The following is a 24,333-nucleotide window of genomic DNA, read 5'->3' as shown; positions in this document are numbered from 1 at the left end:
GACTCAAATATTAGAATCAGAAACAAAAGTGGGGACATTACTACTGATCTTTTCTGTATATCTACCTCCATAATAAAAGGATTAGAAGGGAATACAATGAACAATTGTATGTCAATAAATAAGATAACCTTGGGGCGCCTGGGTGGCTCAGTGGATTAAGCCGCTGCCTTCGGCTCAGGTCATGATCTCGGTGTCCTGGGATCGAGCCCCGCATCGGGCTCTTTGCTCAGCGGGAGCTTGCTTCTTTCTCTCTCTCTGCCTGACTCTCCGCCTACTTGTGATTTCTCTCTCTGTCAAATAAATAAATAAAATCTTTAAAATAAATAAATAAATAAATAAATAAATAAATAAGATAACCTAGATGAAATGAACAAATTCCTAGAAATACCCAAGTTCCTAAAAGTGGCTCAAGAAGAAATAGAAAAAGGAGAAAAGTACCACTTTTTAATTTTTAGTTCTGCCTTTCATTGTATGATTTCCTTATTGTTTAAGCTAAGACCTCTGGTGCAAGGTTGGATGGGAGAGATACCACGTTTATGGATTGGAAGATTCAACACTGGAAGTTACCCAACCTCCCCAGTTGATCTCTAGATTCCATACTAGCCCATACAAAATCCCAACACATTTTTTTGTAGACATTGATGAGTTGTTTCTAAAATGTATATGATTATTCAAAGGACACGGATCAGTGCAAATAAATTGCAAAAGGAAGAACAAAGCCGAAGCACTCACTCATTCATTTGTCCAACAAATGTTGTCCTGGGCACCATTCTAAGTTTCTAGAAATCAATAGGATTCAAAATAAGATTCTGATCTCATGGAGCTTACATTCTAGGGAGAAAGAGATCCTCAAAATACAGCTGAGGAAGACACTAGGAAGTGGCAGGGATCGGAATAGAGAGGCACAATACAAAAGGTTTCTTTGGGCAGGGATGTTTGAGGAAGGATCTATTAATAACAGCATAAATGAAGGATGTTAAATAAGACCTGGAGAAAAAAAACATTCTGGGTAGAGGACTGGGCAAGTGTAAAGAAAGATCTGAGGGTCTGGTGAGAATGTGGCAGTTTGGAGGAAAGTCATGTAGAAAGTAAACGGGGCACCTCCTAAAAGATCAGACATAGATATTTAGCCCCCACTCCCTCCTCCAAACCAAGAGGGGCCACTGCCAATGACTGACAGGTGTGGGAGCTCAGAAGTCCAGCTGGAAGGCAACTGTAGGATATAACTTATAGTTCAGAGGTCCCGAAGGGGATCAAGCTGAAATGGCAGTGTCCCTTGCTTTTACTCCTTCCCTAGTTCTGCTGTCATGCCAGCACTGACTTCTCTTCAAGCACTTCTTCCCCCAATATCTGCTTCTTGGGGAGCTGAGCCTACATCAGGCTGGGACCAGGTTGGCCCAGCCTTGTGGAGCTCAATGAAGAGTTTGGATTTCAGTCCAAATAAGGTAAAATTCACTAGATGGTTAAGCATCTTAAACATTATTTAAGAACATGGGCTAAGTCAGACTGTTCTAATTCTGTGCCCTTATTAGCTGTGTGACCTTGGACACCTCATCTAAGTCTTGGTGCCTCTGTTTACCCAACTGTAAAATAAGGACCTGAACAGCACCCTATGTTCTTATTCTTACAGGAATTAAGTAAGTCATTATATAAAAAACACTTATAATTGTGACTGGTCGGTTAAGTCTATTATTCAAGTGTGGTAGTAATGTGATTTATGATTATTAAAAGATCACTGGCTTCAACGTGGTACACAGTCTCTGGGAGGGCAAGATGGGAGCAAGGAAACGAGTTAAGTAGTTGTTGCCAAGGACCAGACAAGAGATGATGCTGTTTTGAACCAAAGGAGATAATGAAAAGTGGCCAGATTTAAGTCATCGCTGAACTTGGTGATGAATCATACATGACTTGCAAGGCAGGAAAAGAATCAAGGACAACAGACAAAGCAGCAAGTAAGGGATTGAGGAAGGAAAGTGATCAAGTTCTGTTTGGGTCATGGGTCTGATATTTTGGTGAAGATGCCTGCTTGTGGCTGGGTGGATAAGTCAAAAGTTGGAGAAGACATGGGTGGATGGTATTAACACTCATTCAAATACATTTCAGAGACAATACTGAAAAGGTCACTTTTGGCTATGATTCCCTAGTTTTTTTAAAAAAATGAAATGGAATCATTCTTAGAGGATTAATTTAATCCCACAAATAATCTTAATTAGAGACCAACAGTTAAAGAACTGAAATGCAGCCCATAAGCAAAAAATAATTCAAACAGCTGGTTTGTGGCTACTCCCTACCCAAGAAGAGACCTTGAGGTGTTGTCTGGTTCTAAATTAGAAGTATATTCTTTTAAGAAAGGTCAAGGGATTAAACAAATTTTAAATCACCATTACATGTCCAAGGACTTTCTTCAAAGGCACTGCCACCCTTTGTTGTTACCCAAGTATGCCAACTACTCAATGTTATTATTTGTAGACCAAACCCTCTTCTATCAGCACAGCTCTGCAGATTATGAACTGCAAATCCTTCAGAAAGGATTTTTTTTTAAATCCTTCAGAAAGGATTTCAAGCAGCCTTCACAAAACCATCATCTAAAAGAGCACAAAAATAATTTCCAAAACAGAGCCATCTATAATTTTATACACAAAGATACTGTAACCAATAGTCTCTGTGTGCACTTCCCCAAACGTTGCCCAGGACCTGCCTCAATCATCTGGACCCCAACCTATGCTCGAGACCTCACATCCACCTTCCCTGACACACAGTCAGACAGATGTATGGAAACAGGCAGTAGCTGAACTTATGTGCCTTCACTTTGGACTTCTTAGCAAATTAAATATGTAGAATTTTGACTCTGAGCACCAAGCCTTATTGCCTCTCACTAGAGTTAGAACTAGTACAGTTTCATACCCATGTGTGTTTCATATCTCATCACTTCCCAACCCAACTCTTTTGCCACAGGCAAGTCGATTTCTTGATACCCCTCACGCAGGGCTATAGCTTGGATGACAACCCATCAATCCTGAAATGACTATTCTACTTTTCCTTTATCATCTAGAGCCTTCCCTGCCTTCTGTTTTAGATTTGTTTCTTCTAAGAAGTGTCCATAATTAACCCTGCTTACTCTTGGTGCTATTTTCCCCAGTTTTTCACTGTAAATGTCTACTCCTTCCAAATTCAGTTCCATTCTCATCTCCACTATGAAGACTCGTTTGGCTTCCTGCATGCATTTAGACATTCCTTTCCCACCACATCCTGAACACATGTTGGAGTAGATTCCATGCCTCTTCATAGCCCTTCATAAATTAGTGGCTCTTCATCAACAAGAGTTGTATCGAAACAACCTGAATACCTCACAATGTGAGATTATTTATTTATTCTTTTAGTCAAATATTTTTGGAGTAGTTACTATGTGCCAGACATAGTTCTTAGATTAGGTGAAACAATCTAAAGGGACAAAAGAAAGGTTCAGTTGAAATAATCCGGGACTAAGGGATTAAATGGAACATTATTTGTTAGCTACAAAGGATCATCAACTATTTTAATAAACTATAGTTAGCTAAAGATAACGTGTGTGCAATATTACCTAATTTATGGATTATATGTGCATATATACAATAAATAGACTTCAGACAGGAATCATTTTCAACTTTCAGTTGAATGATCCAAGGCAGACCAATGAGATATCCTTACTAACATTTTTCGGCTAAAGTAGAGACAAGGGTCTCTCCTCCCTCTGGAGTAATTCTGGACTTGTTGGCATGGGAAGAGACCCTCTGTGGTGGGGTGTAAAGAAGCCAACCAGACCCAAGCATGTGAGTATGAGAGAGAGAAAGGAAGGGAGAAAAACGGAAAGAGAGAGAGAGAAAGATTGCCCAGCCCCCCGCCATGGTAATAATTATCTCCAAGTCTAATTCCTGAAGGTCTGGCACTGTTCTCCAATTCTGTGAGTTATCCCTCTGTCCTTTGAATAAAGACCCTTTTTCTTCATTAACCTAGTTGTAGTTGGGGTTGCTCATTAGCCAATATAGAATTCCTAAATACACATATAAGCAAATTTGAGATTCTATAAGGACCTCACTGAGGTAAAGGTATGCTTAGGGATAAACATAGGCAAGACAAAGGCCAGGGTACCTTTTTTTAAACCATGGCGTGATTCTGGAGTTTTGTATAATCATTTTGTCTGGATTTTTCCAAAGTAGGTTACATGAAAGGCCTTATTCATTTGTTTTTACGCATAAACTTCCTTCAAATGAAGTAAAAAAATTTTCACAACTCAGTTGGAGTAAATACATCAATAAATCAGAGATTAAGTTTCTTGCCTCATTTATCTGTACAAAACTAATCAATGTCAGTTAATTCATTCTGTTTAACACTAAATCATGCTGCTATAAAAATCCTTCCAAGTCACGGATGCTAGGTTGTTAACAAAATATCCAGCTTGTGACCAGAATCCACCTAGTCCATTAATCACCATGTTCTGGGAGACACAGAGGAGTTCCAATCTCTGGATTTTCTCTCTGTTTTTCTAACAGCAACAAAATGAGAATGAGTAAGGAGCAAGTAGGGAGATAGCAGGCTAGATGAGAAAGAGACAAGAAGATAAAGAATTCAGATAAGGGATGTTTACCACAGGGTCAGCAAAAGCATCCTGTGGTTCACCCATCAGCTGGAATCTTTTCAGTAAACATCGATTACTAAAATCACCAACGTAATTCTATAATACCCTCATGAAACAGATGCTCTCCGATTTCAACGAAATTGAGAAAAGTATTTTTCTCATAATAGTCAGCTTTACTTTTCTAAATGTTTTACCTCTGCCTCGTCACCTAATTCTCCTGCTTGGAATTATCAACAGCAGATGCTAACTGACTGACTCTTTCTGAGACTTGGAGATCATTTATCAGTTCAGAGGCTCATTTACGGCTGTTTGCTTTCAAAATAACTCAATTCCCCTTGCGGTAGAGAACACTTTCCATCTAAAGAGAAAGTGACATGTAAGCATGTGAGGGTTTCTGCATCGTCAGACAGGGTAAGAGTATGGAAATATAAACTATGTCCCTTGGAGGGCAGTCTGGGTGGCTCTGTCAGTTAAACGGCTGACTCTTGATATCAGCTCAGGTCATGATCCAGGGTTGTGAGATTGAGCGCTGCAACAAGCTCTGAGCCGGACGTGGAACCTGCTTAAGATTCTCTCTCTCCACAGTGTTTCTATTACCGGAGTAGCTGGTGGTAGAAAGTAACTACCTGCCCTTCTTTTCCCTCTTTCCCACTTGCCTTATGTGGTAGACGTTTCTACACAGTCTTAAAGCCACAGTTCATGGCGGATTCCAGTCATGACATCAAGTTATGAGCAGCATATATAAAGCAATTTTGTAAATCCAGGAAGACTAGAACTAATTAGAAATTATCAGAGTGTGCTGTGTAGAGTAAGTGTAGGTAAGCCCCACTTCATGAAACTCTCATTTCGGTTGCAAATGCGTCAACTTTCTTACTGTGGGTCAAATTCCAGCTATTGGAAAGTCACTGGTCTTAGTTAAGACTAAGTTAATACTTCCTTCCACAAGTATTTCTGGAGGAACTGCCTGCCTGACACAGTATTAGCACTTAGGGAAGCAACAGGAAACAAATTGGGATAAAAAGCATTGCCCTCATGGAGCTTCTATTTTAGCAAAAGAGACAATCAGCGAACTTAATAAACATCACAGTAAAGAAGGTTGGAAGGTGTTAAGTGGTTAGAAAATTCAGAACAAAGGAAGGATGGCCTGGGTGCCAAGGAGAGGAGATGCATTTTCCTGGTGGAGCTCACAAGAATCTTTCCTTTGTTTTCCCATTACACACACTGCAGTGTTAGTCTTCATTTTAAAGCTCTATAGGGAAAAATCCAGATGTGTTCTTACCGGGCAAGAATCATGTCCATTAACATCTACCCTCACAGAACTTAAAATACCCTAATCCACAGAAAATAACAAATCAAGCAAAGGCATACTCCCCTGGACACCCCCAGAAAATCAGAATCAGAGAATGGGATTAACCCAAGTAGACCAGCTCAGGGAGACACCCAATCTTGCTGCCCCATTTCTGTTTTTAGGAATTTTTTTTTTCTTTTACCATCTCCCTTTGTGATCCTAAATAATCCTCAAAGATTATTCTTTATCTGCCCTCCCCACTCCCCCAGATACAAGAGGCTCTCCTTGGGCTTTGGGCAGGTTCATTTACAAATGTTCTTCAAGGGATATTAATTAAGAGGTAGAAGCCCCTTGGCCCTACAGTGTTGAGCCGCTACTAAATCTGTCCCTTCCATTTGGAGATGGCCTAAGAAACCCAAGATGGCATTTTCAATAGCCACTATTATGCCAGAGGAATTCTGTTTGCTTGCTTGTTTTGTTGTCTTTTAATTGTTCCTATAGGGTCTTCCATTCTGAGGCTAAAAACCAAAACCCCCAAATTCTTCACATATTTCATTTGCCGTCCCTAGTGAGCTCTTCTCTCCACTAGGCCCCCAGGAAGTACTTCGTGTGCCAGGAGGTAGGTCTCCCTACTTCCTCAAAGGCCGGGTCTCTGGGAGAAGCAGTTTGGAATGGGGTGATCAGGCTTTGCTTCATTCCAGAAAGTGGCTCTGAGCATAGGCTCCAAACAGGTGGGAAGCGGATTCTGTGGAATTGAGGTCAGGTGGGGTGGGGAGAACATTCCAGGCAGACGGGAGAGTCAGAAGAAAAGTTCGCAAGGCACAACGGCAAGACCTTCTGCAGGACCAGAAGGCAGTGAGTGAGGGGCAGGGGTCAGCCTTGAGGCCAAATACATCAAGCACCTGCAAGGATGTTTCCAGAATAAGGAGCTGAGGCAGTAATACCCTCTTGATCTAACCCCCCCCCCCAATACCATAACAAAAGGAAAAATTTAAAGGGGATTAAACATGAAAGGAAAAGAAAAGCTTTTTAATCAAATTGTACATGACATGGTTTTTCCTCAGCCTCTCCCTTGTTTCTCACAGATTAGCGGTAAACACAAGGAAGCAGCCACCTGTAGCTTCCGTTGTAACTCCTCCTGAGAGAGTGTTTGCTTCCTTCCATTTTCCCGGAAATTAGAATCGCAAAGGAAAATAAATAGGAGCCCTGAATCGGCGGAACACGCTTTTCCACCACTATTATTTGTGGCATCATGCGATCATTATTTCACTGAGCAAGTATTTACGCCACGGGCAAGTTCCGCAGGGCATGCAGCCTGGGATCAAAGCCCAGGTAGCGCAACGACTGTGACACAAGACTGAAAATCAAAGGGCCGTGAGAAGGATTTGTTTAATAAAACACAATGGGGCTCCAGAGAAAAGAAAGACACCTTCTTGGGGAGAGGTCTTTACCCAGGAGGTAGTTTCCAAACCATATACTGAAAGAGGTGCGGGTCCTGGGGAGATGGGAAGAGGCATTTGAGACACCTCACATCACGGCGAGTGGAAAGCCTGTGAGGCTGCAGCTCGCATTTTTCAAAGACAGCACCTCCCGCTGACCTCCACAACCGTGACCTTGACTCACTGCCCCCCCCCCCCCCCTGCACTGGTCTGTGTTCCCTCCTCATGACCCTGGGGATTGTGATGCTCTGACAGAAGTAAAGCTGCAGGACACCATTTCCTTCTAGTTGGTTCTCTTGGGATGCTTGCTGGGGGAGAGGAAGGAGCTGGCGTCCCCGGAAGACGTCTGACTGACTTGGGACCCCCGCGTTGCTGGGGCTCACGGACTGTGCAACTGTCAGTCATGCCAGAGCCCAGCCCCGCGGAAGCTTCAGTGACGGCGGCGAGAACTTCCGGAACCCTGGCCCGCCCTGAGGCAGCCGAGAAGTCTTGGGGTGTTACCTCGCAGTAACAAGTGGAGCAGATAAATACGGTTTAGTGGTTTATTTAAAACATGAGTAATGGTGGGACGCCTGAGTGGCTCAGTTGGTTAAGCAGCTGCCTTTGGCTCAGGTCATGATCCCAGTGTCCTCGGATCGAGTCCCACATCGGGCTCCTTGCTCTGCAGGGAGCCTGCTTCTTCCTCTGACTCTGCCTGCCACTCTGTCTGCTTGTGCTTGCGCTCACTCTACCTCTCTCTCTGATAAATAAAAATAAAATTAAACAAAACAAAACAAAAAAACATGAGTAATGGTGAGTCTCTAGTTGTTAATGAAGGGAGAAGCCATTGGGAACTATTTAGGGCTCACATTGACCTCCGCTTCATAGTACCAATATGTGGACGAGGGAACTGACTCTGGTAGACATTGACTAGCCCAATCCCGGATGAAAGTGTGCGGGGGCGCGCACCGGCGACCTTCCGGAAAGCAGATCGCAGTCCCGGGCCCTGACAGCCATAGGAAAGCCAGCTAGACTCTCTGAGCCCCTCTACCAATTTACTTGCCCACCCCCTACCTCCCCTCCCACCAAATACACAAACGCCCTTCAGAGTCTGTAAGCATTAGTCAGTGGTACAGTTTTTAAAACATTATTTTAATCACATACATTCATTCATGTAGTTTAAAATCAAATAGCACCAAAGGCCTGCCATGAAAAAAGTGTTTTCTCTACCTCGCTCTCAAACTCCCTCTCCTGCAACCGGCAGATAATCACATTTAACTTTTAGCTGAGTTTTTCTAGTAATTGCCATCATAGTCCTAAGTAACATGCTTATTCCAAAATTTAATAAGGCATCGTGATAATGAAGGGATAGTTCTTTCATACTGCCCCATTTTCCTCCCTTATCCTCCTAAATGTCTGTTCTTATTTAAATCATTAATCAGTATTTACATCAAGGTTCTTATACTAATATTTTTCGTTGCAAAGCCAAATAGGACATTAATAACATTCCCTCTCCACCCCCACCTTTTTCAGACAGTTTTTTGTTTTCCCATGAACAAATAACCACCTCATTATTGAACTTGCAAAATACTCCACGCATTTTAATGTTTTCATGACATATTCATCATATTCATTGCCATTTTACCTGTTCTATTTACTTCTTCACCTGCTCTGCTGGACCTTTCCACCTTCTTGGTTCCATCTGGCTAGATGCTGTCTAGACCTGCTCTCCTCCTAGGATTTTTCTCTATTTTTCATGGATTGAAGCCATACTCTTCTGGATCCAATTTCTTCCTATTATTTGCTCTGTAATTTTGCTGGTACATACCTTCCACTGGTGTCTTAGGACAGATTATATTGAAGGTAAGCTTTCTAAGTCCCTACATAACTGTGGATTCATTGTTCTAGGAACTTAGTAGGATCTTTAGATATGAAGGTTCATGATCAGTTCTCATCTGGAGTACATTCTTATATTATTTCTTGAAAAATTTCCTGCCCTCCACTTCCGTATTTTCTTTTTGGAACTCCTCCTTGTCTGATGTTAGACCTTTGTACTTGACCTTTTCAATCTTTTACTCTTGTCTTCAACATCTCCATTTCTTTGTCATTTTGCACTACTTTGGGGTCATTTCTTTGACTTTATCCTTCAAATTTTTTACTAAACAAGAATCACATTGTTGATGTCCAAGAATTTTTTAATATTCTCTGTTCTTTTTTGACTTTGTATGTATTTAATTTCCTGCACAATCTGTTTTTCCTGGTTTGATTTTCTGTTTATTTATTTTGTTCTCTCTGTTCCGCATTGAACCCTTTCTTAGAATATTCTTTTGATGCCTGGCTGTCCATTCATATTTAAGAAAAAAGTACTTAAAAACTGGTTAAAAAAAAACTGTATGTATGGGCTCACCTTATAAAGAGCAAGTCATACCCTCCACAGATTGGCCGTGAGGCTAGTCATTTTCTTCTGGGACCCACCCAAAAAGTCAGTGGGTGAGATCCGCTTTTTGGGAGCCATTCAGAGACTTTCAAAAATGGGGGGGGGGGACAACCTTCCCTTTTGCCACCAGGGAGACAGATGTTATCTGCTTGCCGAGGCCACAGAGAAGTGACAGGAAGTTTGTAAATAGAATTCCACTTGAGCTGCTTTGTTCATCCCTGTGTCTCACCCCCTCCCCTTTGCTCTGTGTAGCGCCCCGAACTTCCACCTCCCTCTCTTTCAAATTTTCCCAAAAGTAAACCTTAGGTCTCTGGCCTGGGAGTGGGGGCAGGGTGTGAACATTCTCTATGACTAAGTAATGATTCGACAAAAACCTATTTACGTCATTGAATAAAAGCTGTTTAAATTAATACTCATTATGTATTTCATACTGCAGGATGTGACCCCTCCAACTACCCAATCCATACGTTTGGGAGCTTCATGCTCAAAAAATCCACCTGCCTGTATCACCTGGGTGTCACCTGGGTGACTCAGTCCATTAAGCATCAGATCATTAAGCTCAGGCCATGATCCTGGGATCAGACCCCACATAGACTCCCTGCTCAGCAGGATGCCGGCTTCTCCTTCTACCTCTGCCCTCCCCCCACCACCACTTGTGCTCCTGCTCTCTCATGCTCTCTTTCTCATGCTTGCACTCTCTCTCTCTCTCTCAAGTAAATAAATGAAATCTTAAAAAAAAAAAAAAAATCCTTTCCTTTAGCCTCTGTAATCACTCCATGTGGGGAAATCCCACTGTTTGTGAGCAGTTCTGCGGTGGGGTGCGAAACCTGGAGAAAGCCTCAGTGCTGGTGGAGGACCCTGGGCACAAAACGATGGACCAGGGGAGCTGGAGGCTTTGGAGTCAGGCCTCTCAGAGATGAGCCAGATACTGTAGGTCAGAGGTTGTGGACGTAAAAGTCATAGAGAAGATTTGTTTGGTCTTTGTCATACTTAAACAAGATTTTTGAGATAGCTTTAAAAATCAGAAAATTTCACACAAAATTCTGAATTTCTAGCTTCTTTTGAAATCACAGAGAATCTGACAAGACCATACCTCATCCCTCCTGACGGGGATTCGGCTGCAGCAAATGCTCACCAAAGGCCCCAGGCTCTCCTACAGCTGGCCCACTCGAAGCAATTAAAACAACCTTTTCACCCCTGTTGGACACTTTGCAGCTCCCCAGCAGATCATGAATTTACCAAGATCCCAGCCCATGTATCATTCTGAGATGCCTCAGCAGAACTGAATCTATAAGGGGCACCTGGGGGACTCAGTCAGTTAAGCATCTGTCTTTGGCTCAGATCATGATCCTAGGGTCCTGGGATGGAGCCCCGCATCACTGGGTTCCTTGCTCAGTGGGGAGCCTGCTTCTCCCTCTGTCCCTCCCCCCTGATTTTCTCTCTCTCTCTCTTTCTCTCTGTCAAATAAATAAAATCTTTTAAAAAAAAAAAAAAAAAGGAAAAAGAAAAGAAAAGAACTGTATCCATATGAAATTGGTAATCCAAGATTACAAATTGTATAGTTGTATACATTAATTGTATTGTAGGTACAGGCACTCCATAAAATTTGATTGAATTTACTTGTATAAAATAGACGTTTTTCTAAAATCAGTTTATTACCCAACATAATAAAATTGATATAAAAATCAACATTGCATTCTGAGGTCATAGACTCTGATCATTTCAAGTCTCTGACTTACTTACACCTGTTGGGTCTCCTTGATTTTCCTGTCACCAGCATTTTTGGATCTTTTATTCCTTGCCCTCTATAGTTTTTATCCTCAGACTATGCTGTGTTCTTGAGCTTGAATTACTTACTGTTGTGAGATGAAAATACATCAGGAGTCTGTAAGCCATTCCAAATTCATCATCTCCAAGAAGGCCCGAGCAAAAGAATTTGCAGTTACAATTATGAAACAGTCATCAGTTACTTTGAGGGGTCATGGAAAATACAATGCTTGAACAATGAACATTTTCTTAATTTTAAAATGGAAGAAAGTGTGGATTTTTGAAATAATAGACCCAGAACTGAAGTTATGTAATGGCTTAATAAAAATTACATCAGCCAGCACTGAAGAAGAGAAGATACTGGGGAAGCAACGTCGATTAATAACAGAAGTTTGCCCAATTAGCCTCAAATAAATTTTATGGTATTGCTTGGAATGCAATAGATGTATCTCTCTGTGTAATAATTTTCACAACTTCCAGAACTTCTTATGATATTCTTGAGGTCAAAAAAAGAAAAGAGTTCTATCTATCTATCTATCTATCTATCATAGTACTGTCTGCTTGAATAATCAAGGTTGGAAAGCTATATTTTAAGAGTATTCATTGATTAAACAAAAATTTACTAGGTGCTTACTGTCAAACACTGACAGATGTTTGCAACATTGATTAATAGGAGATGTCCCGCTGAAAGAAGGTGACTAACAACATCCCACAGAGTTGACTCACAGCCCTATTTCTTTTCAACATTTTTATCATCAAAAGGATGAAAATTCACAAAGCATTAATCTGAAAATTTGGAAATGCTGCAAAAAAGCTCACTGCAACAAGAGTCCTACAGACTGAAATGCTGTAAATATGTGCTATAGCTAATAAATTAAGTTTTAAAGTGATGACAAAAATATTTCCTTTTTCTTTTTATTTTTTGCAGCTTCTAACAACAATCACAGTTCTCTGCCCTATTCCTCCTCCCCAGTCTTCCCAATCTCCCTTGCAAAGGTAAACACCACTGACTCCTCTGACTTTTGAAACTTACACATTTCCATACTTCCATACTTTCTCGACAGTATTCACTGACTTATGGGAGGTGAGGACTTCGCTCTCTGACCCAGGCAGTTCAGCTCTAGAACAGGTTTTGGATTTTGGGTACAGCAGTCCTCCATACTGACATCATTCTGCCAACATGACTATTACTCACAGCTGGGCTTTATAACATGGTAATTAAGACTCTGTTTTCTTTCTTATTTTTGTTTTCCTTAAAGTTAAAAAGGAAATTGTGTTTTTGTTTCCTTGTTTTGTTTTGTGTGTGTGTATGTCTGTGCCCATGGCTAATTCTTCCCACACTTTCCAATAGCCTGTTAGCAGAAATTTCTACACAATCACATCAGTCTCTAATATTTTTCTTGGAGATACACTTCTAGAATCTTCTTCCCTGCTGGAATGGTTGTTCTTACTTTTGAGGTACAGTTGGCTTCCTGGGTTGACAATTCATCATCATGTTCCTGGGTTAGACCTACTATTTTGTCTTCTTCCTTCTTGTCTCCATTATGTTGTTCATAAAGGGTTCATGGAAGATTTATTTTTTGAGACGGTGAGTATCCTGAAATCTCATTATTTTACCTTCATAAATGGTTGGTGGTCTAAATAAATCTCAAATTCTGGTTGGAAATACATATTTTTAAAAAATTTTGGTTGGAAATACTTTTCATTCCCTTCTTTGAATGACATCCCTTTCTGGTGTTTGCGGTAGCCATGAAAACACAGTGCTCAGTTCTGCTACGAGGAGTGTTGCTCCCCTTTTTGTAGCCACCACTTCACAGGCCCTGAGGTCCTGCTTGTCACAGGCTACTCTCCCTTATGAATAAACATGGTAGGGGTACTAATGCAGACCCATTCTTGCAGGACAGTGACCCCTTCAATGGGCAATATTGGCTCAAAGGCTCCTCGCTGGCCTGGCTGGATCCTTCTCAGACCTGTACAGCCATCTGAGACTCTTTCCAGCCAAACCTATTCCTTGCCCACTGTCTTTCACAGGTGTTAGACAGGTGTCACGGTCTAAAGTCTCCACCTTCTGTGGCTCCATCCTCTTTAGCCTTCACAGTTGTGTCCTTCAGTAAATGTTGTGCACATTTAACCCTGTCTTGACATTCGCATCTCAGAAGACCTAAACAAACACCTGTGAGGTTTCACTTCTTGGAAGGCAAAGAAAATGCCATTCTGAGTGATATTTAGGGGGTAAATAACTTCCCGGCACAAGATGGTATCCTGATTGCCAAATATTTCATCAGTGGAACCTGGGGAAATGTCCTGGTGGAGGGGAATGACGTTCTAGGTGCAAGCATCCAGGGAACGGATGGGTTCCTGCTGTACTGTCCTGAGACGCCATAGAGCGATCATAAGAAGCCAAAGTCAAAGACTGAATATAGAGGCAGAGGGTCTCACGGGAAGTTCACAGAGAGGCCCTTATCTCCCTCAGTCGAAGTATAGGCACAACTTAGCCTCAGACCTCAGACCTGGTAGAGATGCAGAGCTCCAGGGATATGGAAATGCTTGACCAGGGTAGGTGTGTTATACCAGGGAAAGAGCCCTGATTGGGAAAACCTAACATTTCCCAGTCATGTTTCTCTGAAACATGGGAAGTAGTGACTGGGATCTTCAGACTGTTTGGAATGCTTAGAGACTTACAGAGATGGCCTTCCTTGCCCTAGTTAGACACAGTGCTTAGCTGTGCTGAAGAGGCCTCGCCCTTCAAAGGCAAGCAATGCCTCCTTTAGCAGCTGACAGACCACTAATGAGGATTAAATCCTGGGGTTAAAACCTGGAAACAGCCGGGCCTGACAGAGGAGGAAAGCATTATATACCGAAGTAGCTTCAAGATTTAAAATGTACTGGCAAAAACCCAAAAAGTACCACTGGGATTGAATTTTGAGGGCCCTTGGCTCATGGACTGGGATATAAGACAGGACAAGATAGAATACATTGACTAGGGGGCACTTTCTCCAAAAATGTGTGTTAATGTTTTGGCAAGGACTTAAGGAGGCAGGGCAAACTTGTTGCTAGAATGCTCTGAGAAGTCTAGAAAAAGTGATGGCCAACATTGAGTCAGCAGAAATGCTTGAGCTTCCTTGACAGCTGATGGAGGAATGAATATAAGAAGCTGAGAGAAGTAGGCCTATTGGAATGAATGTATTGCGTAAGGCCAAGTAATCCACCAGAGTTCTATGTCTCAAACAAGCACCAGAGGGAGACAGGTCATGCACCAAGGCCATCAGGAATATGCTAGTGAGGGGGCACCAGCATCACTAAGAAATTTAGTGGCGTCCAGAACCGGAAGTGTGCACTGAACACTTGTGGCAGCTCAAATGTTTTCTGTACATCAGATTTTAAGAGAGGTCTTGGCAAATTCTAGCTTCTTCCCCTCCCTTTCCCCTGATGTTTCAGCCATCTTGAGTCCTGACGCTGGGGGTGAATGGCCATCTCGTCTCTTCTGTCTCATGGCACACTGCTCTCCCAGATCGACACAAGCCCTACTGGGGGGGTGCCGGCACTCCAGCCCGAGCCACGTGAGCCCACGCCTATGTTTGTAACTGAAGTTGTTCTGGAACGCAGACAAGCCCATTCAGTCCCTCATCATTTATGGCCACCCTCTCATGGCACGGACACAACTGAGTACTTGCGACCCACACTGCATGACCCACAAAGCCTAAAACCTAGCCCTCTGCAGAAAAGTTTGCCAGCCCCGATCTCACCCCCAAAACTCTTAGCCATGCCTCCTTTCTTGGCACCCCCACTGCTCTTGGTACTTATTATATTAAGATACTTATACATTACTTGACAACTGTTTCTCCCCTACTAATCTGTAAGTGATAGAAGGGGAGGGTCTTACCTTATCCTTCTTTTGGTGCCCATGAGAGACCGAGCACCCTTAAGCCACCAATCACCAGCCTCCCCCACCAACCCCATCCTCCTCTATACCTGGGGCAAAGCCCAGCCTCAGAGAGAAGCCTTTTGTCCTCTGTTTGTTCAGGGAGGCTTTGAAATGGAACCCTGATCAGGAAGGGTGAAAAGGGCCAGGGGATTGGCTCACAGCCCTGTGAGGCAAATAGGAGGAAGCTGAGTCTCTCAGGCCGCCTCAAGAGAGTGCTTAGAAAATATCCATGCTAAGGCTTCTGACTGACTTCAGATCATTTCAGGGAGGATGTACCTGAGCCCTGAGCAAAAGACCCTAGCACCATTGCCCATCTCTCCCAAGCCCCTGCAGAAAGGCCAGAGAGCGAGTAAAGAGATGCCAACACCAGGGGAGAATCAGGGTCACTGATCGGAGAAAGGGCTGGAGGGAGAAGACCACGCGCTGAGGAATCCAGAGAGATGGGGGCGTCATGCAAGAAGGAGGAGAAGCAACCCCAAAAGGCTGGCAGGACCCTGGAGGCCAAGTACATTCCCTAAGCCCCACCCCCCCCCCACTTCCCCTGTGACTTTGGAGCCATCCCCTGGACCCTTACAAAAAGAACCTCTAAATATAGCCAGGAGTCCCTATTCTCTTCAGGACTCCGAGCCTGGACAACTCAGCCCCTTATCCTCAGTCGTCCACACCCATCTCCAGCTCCTTTTTTTTTTTTTTTTTTTTTTAAAGATTTTATTTATTTATTTGAAAGACGGAGATCACAAGTAGGCAGAGAGGCAGGCAGAGAGAGAGAGAGAGGGAAGCAGGCTTCCTGCGGAGCAGGGAGCCCGATGCGGGGCTCGATCCCAGGACCCTGAGATCATGACCCGAGCCAAAGGCAGCAGCCCAAACCACTGAGCCACCCAGGCGCCCCAACTCCTTTTTAATGATCCTGGGACAGAGACATGTCTGAAGGCTCTGCTCCTCGTTGACCATGACCCAGGCCTCGCCCAGCCCCCCCTCCCCCCCGCGTGGATCAACTTTTCCATGTCCCACTTCACTTTATCCTCCAGTGTCAGAAGATACAGAGACCTCTCCAGGGTCGCATTTGTAGTCTCGGAATTCAGCAACACGCCTGCCTACCACACAGCAGGCTCCCAAGAAATGGGCCCTGGCTACCTGTCCAGTTCCCTCTAATTCTTCTTGGTGGAGACTTTAGTATGAAGAGAAAATACTAAGGAAGAACAGACTGGCCTTTTCAGATATTTGAAAGGCTGTCTCGTCAAAAAGCAGTAGTTTTACTCTTTGAGGTTTGGAAAGGCGAAGAGCCAACCACGGGGGAGTCCTGTCCTGAAACCCTGAAATGAGAGGTAGGCTTCCCGTTCAATATAAAAGATAAAATCGAGTGGGTTACTTGGGAGGAGCTGAGCTCCTCTTGCTGCAAATAGTCGAGCAAAAGCTAAAGGACCCCAGTAGGTTCACTGTAAGCAGTTTGTTCTGAGGAAAAATTTGATCTGGGATTATCCTCAGTCCCTAATAATCCATTAGAATGGATTATTCCAATCCATTCTAATTATCAAATAAAGGCGCACTATAGACAAGGAAATAGTATTTACTTAACCATTGTATTTAAGCTTTATGGACGTCCCTGTTTTCAGTTTCTTTTGAGTATTTCATCAAACCACAAAGATAATGGTTCGTGGATGATGTTCTGAAGTCCATACTTAAAACAAGAAAAAAGTCTACTTGGAGACTAGAGTTCACTAAATATTCATCTTTAGTTTAGTCATCTATCAAATTATAGGAGTCATAAACTTTGGTATCCTTCTTTTAAACACCAAGTTGGGTCCAACTAAAGGTACTGGGTAATGTGTTTTATGTAAAATAGATGATTTCAAAAGTGATTTGAATTGGTCAAATGCTATTGAAATAACTGCAAAGATTTCACTCCACTGGATACCACCAGTTGCAAATGAAGAAGTTAAGTGGGACAACAATTTCTAAAGTATTTGCCTAATTCGTTTCTTCTCAATAGCTTAAGAGGACCATTTCCTATGTACTTTCACTCTTTTTACTATTAGGATTTACAATAAATTCATACCTCACCTTTGCAGAGTTCTTCACATTTTTCAAAACATGTTAACATTCATGATTTTGTTTTCCTTCTCACAATATATCTGGGAGGTGGGCTGTCTGACAGAGATCGCTGGTTGTCCTGAATGATCTGTTCCCACCCAATTTCAACATAATTAGAATTATTTGCTGAGCTTCCGGTTCCACAGCAGGACAAGAATTCCCAGGTTCCTTACACCACGTGAACGAGTCCTGCCAATGGGACGCAAGTGGGAGGGACAGAGCAGCCTCCAGGTCAGGCACTTACAAGGTTACATTCTTCCCCTTACCCCTTTCTCTGTCACAGGATGAAAGGTCTATTATTTGCCCTGGAAACGCACAAAGTTCATATAGCTATCTGAGTAGGAATGTTTTCCCTGTTTTTCCTCACTGCTCCTCCCCCAGACACTATGAGAAAGCTGAGTACAAGTATTCAGTTTAGAAGAAAGAGAAAAAGGGGACACGTGAGTGCCTCAGTCCATTAAGCCTCCAACTCTTGACTGAGACTCAGGGTTGTGAACTCAAGCCCCACATTGGGCTCCATGCTAGGTGTGGAGCCTACTTAATAGATAAAGGGCGGAAAAAGACATGCTGAAATAAATAGAGATTATTTCACATCTGCATTTATTCCTTCATTAGAAATTAAATCAATTATATTCCTCTGTGCCAAGGACTGAGAGAAGCACTAAACATATAAAAATAAATACGATACTAGAGTCTGTGACTTCAAGGAGTCACAAATGAGTGAATGATCCATACTGCTTGTTATCACATAATGGGAATATTTAGGTTGAGCCTCTCAAGGCTAAGTAACAGTTTACCCCAGGATAGAGAGGCAAAGAGATATAGTGATCCTTCAGATTAACTTTGTACCCAGAATACATAAAGTAGAATATATAAAAAGCAGATTATCTGTTTAGTATTTTATAAGCTAAACAGATATCTTTCTTCTCTTATAAGTATATTTATCAGTTTAAGTATGGATTACAAGTATAATTTAGCAGTTTCCTGAGAAGATGTGAATCCTGGAGGACAGGAATTATGTATTTTTACTCACCTACTCTTTATTTCTTGTCTTCCCAATAGGCACGTATTCTATTCTCCTCCTACACCTAAACTTTCCTTCATGCCTTAAAAAGATGACATTCATTGAAAGAAAGGCACATTTTGTACAAATTAATTTTAATAAAATTCTGGCTCAGAACAATTATGTTGTTTGAAAAATTAATATAACTCAGAAGCATTCTATACACCAAAGGCATGACTAACTATGTAGTCAGAATCACAGTTCTGCATTCATTCATTTTGTACTTAAGAAGTACACATTGACATTATTTGAATGCTGAGTAGTTTGTATTTTACCACTTTTCTACTGACATTGTTAAATATTGCTATGATTTTGAAATTATTAGTTCTTTACCTATTCTTATAATGTTTCTTGGACTTAACTGTAACCTTTAAAAAACACTATGTTCAATCAGATATTCAAAGAGGAGTGAGTCAAGCCCTTTGGAAGATTTTCTGATGAAACACACTCAGGAATTCAGTACTATTCTACAAAATAACTAACTTTCAACCCAGTGGATTCCTCCTTCTATGTAGCAAATATATTTTAATGAGAGGAAAATTGGTAAAGCGCTTCCCAAAAGCATGTGGTATATATAATTGGAGCATGTATCTGGCAGATAAATTGCCTTCACTCTTACTTGGAAAATGAAAAAAAATCAGGCTGTTAAATGCCAGGAGCCACATACTGAGTACGTACTGACCACCTATCTAGGACAATATGGTACTTGAGGATAGATGAAGCGAACATGGTTTCCTTACTTAAAGAATCACCCAGCTAATGGAAGAGTAGAAGAAGGCTAATGGTTATATGAAGGAGGCATCAGAAATGAAGCACAGTGGGATTCCAGAGAAGAAAGAGATGGCATTCAGGTGTGGAGCCAAATGGAACAGATGAGATGGTTCTTGAAGAAAAGGTGGGATTTTAATAAACAAGGGACTTTGTCTTGTTTGTACATGATGGTGTCCTTGAGAATGTCCATCATGGCACCCTGCAGGGTGCAAGGGCAGAAGCAAGGACATCAGTAAAGAAGTTATTCCAATTACCCAGGCAGAATCTGACAGGGGCGTGGATCTGTGGGCTGGAGGAAAAGGGAGAAGTGGTTGGACTCTGGATATATTTGGAAAGTAGGAAGGGCTGTAGGATTGTTGATGGATTGAAGGTAAGATGTGAGACAAAGGGAGGAGTTAAGATGTGGGGCTCAACCAACTGAAAGAACAGAGTTGCCATAGTAGAATTGGGAAGAGGAGAGTTTGCTTCTGGATGTGTTCAATGTGGCATGCCCATTGGGCATCTAAGTGGAGAAGGTGGTTGTCCATCCAAGCCTGGAGCTCAGAGCACAAGTTCTGGTTGGAGAATCAAAACTTGGAGTCATTAGGATCTAGAGTATTCAAAGAATTCACCTGGAGTCAATCTTGAGACGAAGACCTCCAATGGAGCCCTAGGCCCTCCAATATCTAGAGGTGTGGTATGGAGGACACAGGAATCACCAGTGAGCTGAGAGGGGGAAGCAAGAGAGCCATGCTGAGGAAGTGTGTCAAGAAAAGAGAATAGTGTCTAGACATATGCTGCAGACAGATCAGCTAAGCCAGGAGCCTTGATTTTAATGCATAGCCTGCTCAATACCAACCTTGTGTGTATTGGACACCATCAGTGTCCAAAGTATTCTCTCCTCATCCCACCTCAAATGAAAGATGGTGTCTTTTTCCACAGGTTCCCAGTACAAACATTTGCTAGACTCCTGCTTGGGAGGCCACATGTATCTTCAACTGAGTCCTGGTCCTCTCAGAAACCCATGGGCAGAACAAAAACTCAGAGGCACTGCTGGGGTTGGAGTCCCAACTATAGGCCTCAGTGTATTTTGGGGGACATCAAGAATCATTTTCAAAGCTGTGAAGGCATAGCAGTCTCTCTTCAAGACACAAAGGAAACCTGTGTCCTCTTTCTGGGTTTTGCTCAGATGAGCAAAACAACCTGGGCTCCTAGAGCTCTGTGGGGAAACCCTTCTTTTAGTTCTGTTTCTCCTTCTGTCTCTATCCCTCTTTATCTCTTTTATACACACACACACACACACACACACACACACACACACACCACACACACACACTTGGACTGCTTTTCAAGGTTTACCTCAGAACCAGGACCCGGAAGAACAGGGAGACCTCCATTGTGAGCAGAGCAGCACCCCCCCCGCCCCCCCACCCCATTATTCATTCCGCAGTTTGTTTGTCCTGCCTCATGCTGTCCAGGCCATCAGACACTGCTTATTGAATGGGGGGGATGTAACAGGGGGAGGAAGCTTGGTTCAAATTCTCAGTCTCCTTAGGGGGTCTCCTTAGCCCACCTGTAAATTAGTGGCACAGAATAGGACAGGGAAGAGGTACTGGCTAGCTTCATCCTTCACCAGCATCAGATCTCCAAATGCAAAAATAAATACATATAAATATACATGTTTATATTTATGTAAATATGTATTTATATAAATATTTATATATAGTTATATATTAAGGGGCTTAGTGGCCTTGACAGCAATATCTAAGCCCTGGCTGAGATGTTCTATTACCAAAGTCTGCAGCATATGTTTTATCTTTCAAATAAGATAAAAACTTCCCTACCTCCCTCTCCCTAACACATCCACAAAGAAAGAGCATTGAAAACAGAACAAAAATATCTCATATGAAAAACTTAAGATACTGTCCTTGATGATGACGAGTTCCCTCTTCATAACATACAAGAATGATTGAATTCCAAACCAAAGAAATTTGACAGCGAAATTAATATTTTACAGCAACTAGCATTTTGTTTGCAGCATCGGCAAAACCAAGGGGCCACCTGTTACTAATTCCTTATGAATGCAAAGTCCACTGTGCTTCTGGGAAGGATGGTTAGTGTTTGTCAAGTTTTTTGTGTGAAGATACAAAAATATAACCGAAAATCTCATCAGAGGGCCAAAAGTCAAATAAGAGAGAAACAAGAGGAAAAGAGTCAAAAGCATGACTATTTCATATATCAGAGTACCAGAAAGCTCCTACAGTCCCAATTCCTGATCTTATAATGCAATGCTCATGTAAGTTACTATAATAAAAATTGATGACTTTTGTATACACACACAGTTTATTACACACTCTAAAAACAGAACTTGTGTGATTTAAATCTTAGAGTGATTTTGCAGGAATGTTCTATTAGGTCCTCCAGCTGGTCCACAAATCTCTTATTTGTTTCTGGTATGCACTAAAATTTGCTTATGATCTTTTCAGAAGAGGGGCCGGTTCTTCCCATAACTTTTCTATCACCAACCATGAACATGTGATGTTTAGGGTCTTTTGAGCCCTTAAAAAAAAATGACAGACTGAAAAAGATTCCTACCATGGCTCTAAGGTATCTTAATGAAAAAATATATACCCATATGAAATCAGCGTTTTCTGGTCCAACAAAGCCAGCATTCTTCTGCGATCTGTGGTAGCAAACAGGAGCTGACATACAGCCTAATTTAGCCATTTTCACAACACTAGAGGCAACTCAAGCACTGAGTCACCTCATAACCCAATGCTGTTCTGCCTGATTATCTATGGCTTCCATAAAAAGTGTGTAGAAGTGGTTTTCATCTTGAATTTGCTCAAAATATGTGGCCTAATTCTCAATTTTAACTAGGTCTTCAGTAGGCTCACAACCAGAAGTTCGACATTTCAACACTTTTATTAAAATGTTTGCACATAAAAAATGCTTTCTCTCATGATATGAAACTCTGTACGAAATGTACCAACAACTGACATCATTATAAAGGAAACTTCAAATCCATGAGACCTAATCTTGAGCACTAAGTGAAGGAGAAACAGGAGGAATTATGATTTGAGAGGCGCCTTTATTGCGGCATATCAATAATCCAGCTATCAAAAGGTATTAAGCCTTTGCACAAGGCTATCAGAATCAATTGTGTCAGGGTAATAATCTCATCCCCACGGAATCCCTGGAACGGGAGAAAGGATCATGGAAATACAGGTGTAGGACACAATCTACAGCATTCTGTAGCTGACTCTGTATTTTTATGGCTGGCTCTGTTTAAGATTCTATAAGGGGTCTTCACACCCCTGATGGTTAGTATGGCTGATGGATGCCCTTGTACCTGCTGCAGAAAGAACTTCCAAAGGGTTGAAGTTTGGCTTGCCAGGAGATGTGATTTTGACAACTTCCCATTTGCTACAGTGTGTACATGGGCCACACACACGGGACAGATCTTACTGGATTAACACTGAACTCATGACCTCTCCACAGGCTGCCGCAGAGAGTAATGCTATCTGCAAGGCTCCCTAACAAGCCTGTTTCTTTCATCCACCCTCCTCACTCGCTGGGTAGGTGCTATGAGGAAAGCGTCCCCTCCATACCTCTAGGGATGCTTCTGCTCCCCAGAGAAAGGAGCTCCCCTTTCTCACTCCCCATTCCCAACTGCTTGGCTTCCCAGGCTTCCCCAGCTACTCAGCTCACCCCCCAATGCGAATCCTAGGAGACCTCCTGAATGACTTCAAAGGGCTCGTCGTCTAGGCTGGAAGCTCAGGACCCCCACTCGCCCCTGGCGTCTCCAGAGGCCGTCTCCCCGCGTGGCCCTCTGGCTGGCCCCTCGAACTCACCAGGAGGAGGTTGTGCGCCACCAAGTACCCAAGCCGCGGGCTGCCCCGGACGCCAGGGGCCAGGCGCCCGGTGGCATAGCCGTGCCAAGCCACCACGTAGGGGTTGTCGATGGTGATCCAGTACTTGACCTGGCCCCCGAAGTGGCGGAAGCAGAGCTCGGCGTAATCCCTGAAGTGGTCGGCCAGGGCGCGGTTGGCCCAGCCGCCGTAAGCGTCCTGCAGGCGCTGGGGCAGGTCCCAGTGGTACAGGGTGACCACAGGCTGCACGCCCAGCTCCCGCAGCCGCTCTAGCAGGCGCCTATAGTAGCGTAGCCCCTCGCGGTTGGGGGCGCCCGCGCTGCCATTGGGGAGCACCCGCGCCCACGAGATCGAGAATCGGTAGTGGGTGACCCCAAGCTCACGCAGCCCCTCGGTGTCGCGGAAGACGTTATTGTAGCCGTCGCTGGCCACGTCCCCGGTAGCGGGCGGGGACGGAGGCCGGGCGCCCGACGGCAGGCCGGCTACCGGAGGGTCTCCCGGAGGCTCCGGGGGATTGTGGGTGAACGTGTCCCAGATGGATGCGCCCTTGCCGTGCTGCTGCCAGCCGCCCTCTGTCTGGTAGGCGGCGCTGCCCACGGCCCAGCGGAAGCCGTCGGGGAAGGTGTCGTGGAGGAGGCCGGCAGCCTCGGGGGCCGGAGGCTGCGCGAAGCGGGCCCAGGTCTGCGCCCCGTCGCCCGGGTCGGCGTACAGGCGGCGGCCTCCCAGGGCCAGCAGCAGCAGCAGCGGCAGCAATGGTGGCGGCGGCGGCCGCAGGCGGCGCGGTGGGGCGCGGGCGGACATGCTGCGAGGGAGCAGGGCGCTGGGGCGCCGCGCCGCACCCCCTTTATGCCCGCGCCCCGCCGCGCCGCCCGCCCCCACCAGCGCGCCCACCCCCGCTTCCCCGCGGGCCCCGCTGGCAATAATTACCTGCGAGGCGGCGCCTCCCCCCGCCCTGGAGTGGGGGTGGGCGGGGGCGCAAAGGGCGAGCGAGTGCCGGGGAAGGGGCGCGGCAAGCCGGAAAGGTGCAGCGGGCGCCACTCTTGGACTTCGGAGAAGAGGCACCTGTTACCCGCTGCTCCCGGGAGGCGCGGCGGATGTCTGGGGACC

General features: G+C 43.8%; 1 protein-coding gene across 1 annotated transcript in view; it reads right to left on the bottom strand.

The window, feature by feature from the left end:
• The window catches only part of KL (klotho), a 41,683-nt gene extending 17,618 nt beyond the window's left edge, over window positions 1-24,065 (bottom strand). The window contains exon 1 of the mRNA XM_082700659.1: window positions 23,209-24,065. Coding sequence (XP_082556785.1) covers window positions 23,209-24,027 — 819 coding nt within the window. The 5' untranslated portion in view covers window positions 24,028-24,065. The remainder of the gene's footprint in view (window positions 1-23,208) is intronic.
• Window positions 24,066-24,333: the final 268 nt, after the last annotated feature.

This window comes from Mustela nivalis (genome assembly GCF_964662115.1).
Source record: "Mustela nivalis genome assembly, chromosome: 15".
In the NCBI taxonomy this organism is placed as follows: domain Eukaryota; kingdom Metazoa; phylum Chordata; class Mammalia; order Carnivora; family Mustelidae; genus Mustela; species Mustela nivalis.
Note: the sequence above shows the minus strand (reverse complement) of the source record. Positions and strands in the feature narration are given on the sequence as shown.